Source organism: Lygodium microphyllum, chromosome 24 (genome assembly GCF_053477565.2).
Source record: "Lygodium microphyllum isolate KBCC chromosome 24, Lygodium_microphyllum_v1.1.10, whole genome shotgun sequence".
NCBI classification, from domain to species: domain Eukaryota; kingdom Viridiplantae; phylum Streptophyta; class Polypodiopsida; order Schizaeales; family Lygodiaceae; genus Lygodium; species Lygodium microphyllum.
Window position 1 is genome coordinate 119397282 of NC_141158.1, and position 4642 is coordinate 119401923.

Here is a 4642-nt window from a genome sequence, read left to right on the forward strand (position 1 = left end):
GGTGTATGCTTGTGTATGCTTAAGTCACTCAAGTGCACTTCGGTGTATGCAAGTGCACAAGGAAGTGCCACTAGTTGAGGCAAGTGCATGTACAAGCCTCATTATATTCCCCTACTCCCCCCTCAAACCTCCCTTGCGAATAGGGTGGGCATTGGTTTGTAAAAGAAGAGAAAGAGATGTGTTGCATATGTACTAGGATTGGCTAGAATGCAATATCTCTATAATTAGCACACTAGAGTGCACTTATGGTAAAAGTGTGGGGTATGCTCGTGTGCACACAAGATGAGGCTATGCAAGTACTAGTGTGCTAGAAAGAGAAAGAGTGTACACAAGTGCATGCTAATGTACTTGGGTGCAAACCTCTGCACACAAGCACACACTAGTGCACACAAGTGCAATTGATGTAGGGTGATTCACTACTTTCCTAGTATGCAATAGAATAGCATATGGGCACTGCGAAGTGCCTCCCTCCTTGCTCCTTTGGCCCATCCGCCCTCCCTTACAAACAAGGTGGGTGCCTGATTGAAGAGAGGAAGGAGAGAGAGACTTATCACAAGCCTAGTTCATAATGGGTTTGGGAGGTAAGGGAAGGGAGACAGAGATGATGATGGCCCTAATGTTGTTGTAGAACATCCCGATGTCGATTGTGTTACTGCCAACATTGAAGATGGTCATGTTGTAGGTGAAGATGCCAACAACGATAAAGGTGTGTCAAAAAATCATACCAATGATGAAGATGATGATTATGTTTCTACTGCTCATGATGCTAATGAAAATGATGATGATGAGCAATAAGTTGATGACACACAAGATGATGATGATAGTCAGTAGGTGCAAGTAGCACCAAGGCAGCACACCCAACTGTGGCAAGGTGTGACATGGACAATAGATGGTTATGATGTTGAAGAAGTCGAGTTTGCTAAACATGATGGGTGACAATAGACAACACTTTGATGGTGATGATCAAGAGGGGGTGTGCATGAAAGTAGAGGGTAGCATGATGATTAGCAGGAGGCACTAATAGCAACAACCTCTAATGCACACGATGATGGCAAAGTAGCAAGGTGCACCGTAGTAGACGATATTGCTAGTCATGATGAGGTCACAACCTAGCAAAGTGCTCAGCCAATCATGACAAAGTCCATAGGAGGGTGCACTGATATAGATGATGGTGTTGATCAAGATCAAGGCATGGCTTGCAATGCGTTGGTGGTGATGAGGAAGGAGATGATTCTCCAGGAAAGCATGCATCTTCCCTTATCAAGCATGTACTTAACAAATCCTTGTTAAACCAACATTCCTTCTTCAAAATTCAATAAGTTCACTTGTGATGTTGAGCTATTTATAAGCAAGCAAGATGTTTCCCAAATGGCTTATCGTTGTTCTACAGGTGCAAAGGCTTTATTTAAGGTGCCTACTCCTTATAAGGGAAGCCTCATATTGAATCATATATTGCTAAAACCAAACTTAGTTTTCAAGACACTATCGTTTTCGTGAACTTTTGATTATTCTTACGAGTGCTTAAGGGCAAGATTGTTGCACTCAAATCAAGTTTTCTTGGTGACTCCCATCAAACACCCTAGGCACTTAAGATGTTCTAGCCCTTCTGGGGGCTCATCCCACCCCAAGTACAGATTAAGGAGTTCGACAATTTTGCATATCTATCATATACCTTTGGCAAGGCCTTCACAAACCACATTCAAAGTGTCATCAACTAGCAAATGTGACAACTTCTCCCAAATGCAAGCTTTCCATATTTCATTGGAGGCTCTACTACCAAAGCACAAAGTAAGGGGCAATTGGATGGCCCTTAGCCACCAATCTTCTTATAAGGTAAACTCTCATTTATGGTAGCCATTGGTTGCAACGCTTGTTGAGGCATTAGGGAGGTGATGGAGGAAACAGTAAGAAGCTTTCTGTGGGGTTAAAGTGGTACACACCAATGGCAAGGAATAGCCTAGGATTAAATCATTAAATTCAAGACAAAGGGACCCCCAACTAAATACTATTTGGAATAAGGCCCAATAGCTAGCGTTTTGTTGCCTAGCGGATCAAGCTTGGATGATAACACTAAAGAGTGCCGAGGCTCCCATAAGTACCTAGTCATGAGGCAAACATGGCTTGTGAGAAACAACATGAGAAAGAGCAAAGTTAAAGATTCCATGGGAGGTGTTTGGATAGAATATTCCATATTTGCAATTTGTGGGACGTACAGCAAGTCCTTTGAGGAATCACTCCTTGTATATAACTATAGCAAGTCCTTTGAGGGGTCACTCTTAAAATATAACTATATCGTGTGGATTCAAAAGAAGGGGACTTTAAAGACATCTTTTACACATTTTTGACCTACATAACCATGCATTATTCATAAATAGGATGGAAAAGAGGTGCTTCTGTACAAACGAAAATTCACAAATGATAGTGTTTGTAAGTAGGCCTTGAACGTTTGTAATATAGAGTTACATGTAATGAATCCTCTTGGAAGGAAACAACACTTTCAAATTGGCGTGTGCCCCTGCGAGTAGGTTGGCCTCTCGTAAACTACATAGAAGCATGGAACCTCTCCCAGTTATGAGAACGCTGATTATCACTACGGGTTTTCTTCTTCAGTACAAATCTCTTGTGCCCTTTTATCTAAAAGACTACCGAATTATTCAAGTGATAACAGAATGGCAATTAAACAGCACCTAATATGTATTGGTAGTAACAGATCTGTAGGTTGCAGACAGAGATGGAACTGCATTGAGGATAGAATAGTGGGGATTGGAGCAAGCTTGAAACCCTAATGAAAGCCATCACATAGGCAGGCCCGTGCATTCAGATATAAACTGTGTCCCATGGGGGCCTCAGCTTTCACCGCATGGTCTTGATCAGGCAAAGCTGTGACATTTATAGCATCGATGCTTGGAACTTAGTGACTTATTAAGTGTGTGGGATTTGTCTGCTGGAATCTAGGGCTTCTGTCAGTGACAGACAAGACTGAGGCCCTGGCTTCGACAAATATTCCTGAAAGATGCCATGCCTCCCACTCAGAAGCTGTAATTGATTGAGAGTGGCTTCTTGGGTTGCTGCTGTTGAGCCTGTTGCCTGCTGCTGCTCGAGTCGCCATGGAAAAGCTCTGAAGACGCGGCCGGAGCTTGGAGATTCTCATCGACAAAATCGAAGGCTGGATGCGAGAGAATGCTCTTGAGAAGCTGCGTCCCGCGCAGTGCATTCGTCAATGGCAGATGCCCCTCGGGCACAGAAGGACTGTTCTCCCACATAAACTCGGTCGGAAAGGCCCTGTAGGTGAACTGCGGGGACTCAGATCCTAACGGCTTCATCCACCCGACCTTCTTGAAGAAGGCCGTGCAGTCCCCGTCCACAATCTTCATGATCTTCCTCTGCACGCTGTAGCCAAAGCGGCCGCCGCTGTGCATGCCCCATAGCCTGTCGATCGTCTGCAGGTCCGCCACGGGGATGAACTGGACCTCGGAGAAGAAGACATACTTGCGCTTAACGGCGCTCTCGCCTGCGAGGACGACGATGAGGCGCCGGGTTTCCTCGTCCGCGTGCTCCCAGTCGCCCGCCGCAAGGAGGTCTCGGAGCTTCTCGTATGATATGCCGAGGTCGGAGCGCAGGCCGGTGTCTTCCATGTCCGCCGTGCTGAGGCCTCCTGCGGCTGCGCAGGCCCTGAGGTCCAGTATCTGCGGATGCGCAGTCCATGAGAGAGGAGAGGAGGGGGTCCGATTGTGGGAGAGGATGGAGTATGGGAATCGGATGGATGATCTTGCCAGGTCGGGGGAGGGGAGGAGCGCTTCGTGTTTGCTTGTGTCTGCGTATTGCACAGAGACGCGATGCAGGCTCGCCATTGAAGAAGCTTGTAAGGCGGACAGACAGACACAGGACACAAACACAGAGAGAGAGAGAGAGAGAGAGAGAGAGTGTGTGTGTGTGTGTGTGTCTGTGTGTGTGTGCGCGCGCGCGCGCGCGTGTGGGTGTTGTTCCAAGAGAGAGAGGACTATTAGTGAGGGAGCACAATAGAATAGAGATTGAAAAGATAAGGTTGGTTCGGATTTCCAAATGCTCCGGATTTCAAAACGCTGGCTTCCCATTCGCTCCAACCACATGCCCTGTACTTGCAATTGCGATCTTACACGTGGCACCCCTTCGTAAACCCTACTTTTGCCTTTTTGCTCTTTTTTTTTGTGGTGCTAATTTTGCTGGTTCCACGATAGAAAATAAAATGCTGGAGTCTGAGGGTGCCATTGCCCGCCCAATCTGTGTCCAGTTTGTGGACACAGGAAAAGTTAACTTGGGCGGTCACTTGTTCGCCACCTGCCTACACACTAGGCAGTGGACACTTTTCGTTATCAACAAGTGTCCGTCCATCTTTCGTCCACAATCGTTTACACACCAGCCACCACCTACCACCAGACACTTCCCGAATCGCATGTGAATGAAGGGACGCTACGGATGTTGATCATCATTCTCATAATAATTATTTTTAGAATACTTGATTAAACACTTTAAACCGACTAATAAACCTTTTTAAAAAAGTCACCAATAAAACTAAAAGCATGAATCTGAAGTTTTTCCTACCAAAGAACTCCAAGAATATGACCTTATTGCATCGTTGCTTTCTACATCAATATATTTGTTT

The 4642-nt window shown here is 45.7% G+C and overlaps 1 protein-coding gene across 1 annotated transcript; it reads right to left on the minus strand.

Annotated features, from left to right (window-relative positions):
- Positions 1-2369: 2369 nt before the first annotated feature.
- Positions 2370-4008, minus strand: LOC148015575 (tetrapyrrole-binding protein, chloroplastic-like). The gene has a single exon (XM_087665768.1). The coding sequence runs from the start codon at positions 3849-3851 to the stop codon at positions 3030-3032; it is 822 nt and encodes a 273-aa protein (XP_087521894.1). The 5' UTR covers positions 3852-4008; the 3' UTR covers positions 2370-3029.
- Positions 4009-4642: the final 634 nt, after the last annotated feature.

Coding starts and splice junctions, on each gene's coding strand:
- LOC148015575 (XM_087665768.1), bottom strand. CDS start 3,851: ATGGCGAGCCTGCATCGCGTCTCTGTGCAATACGCAGACACAAGCAAA.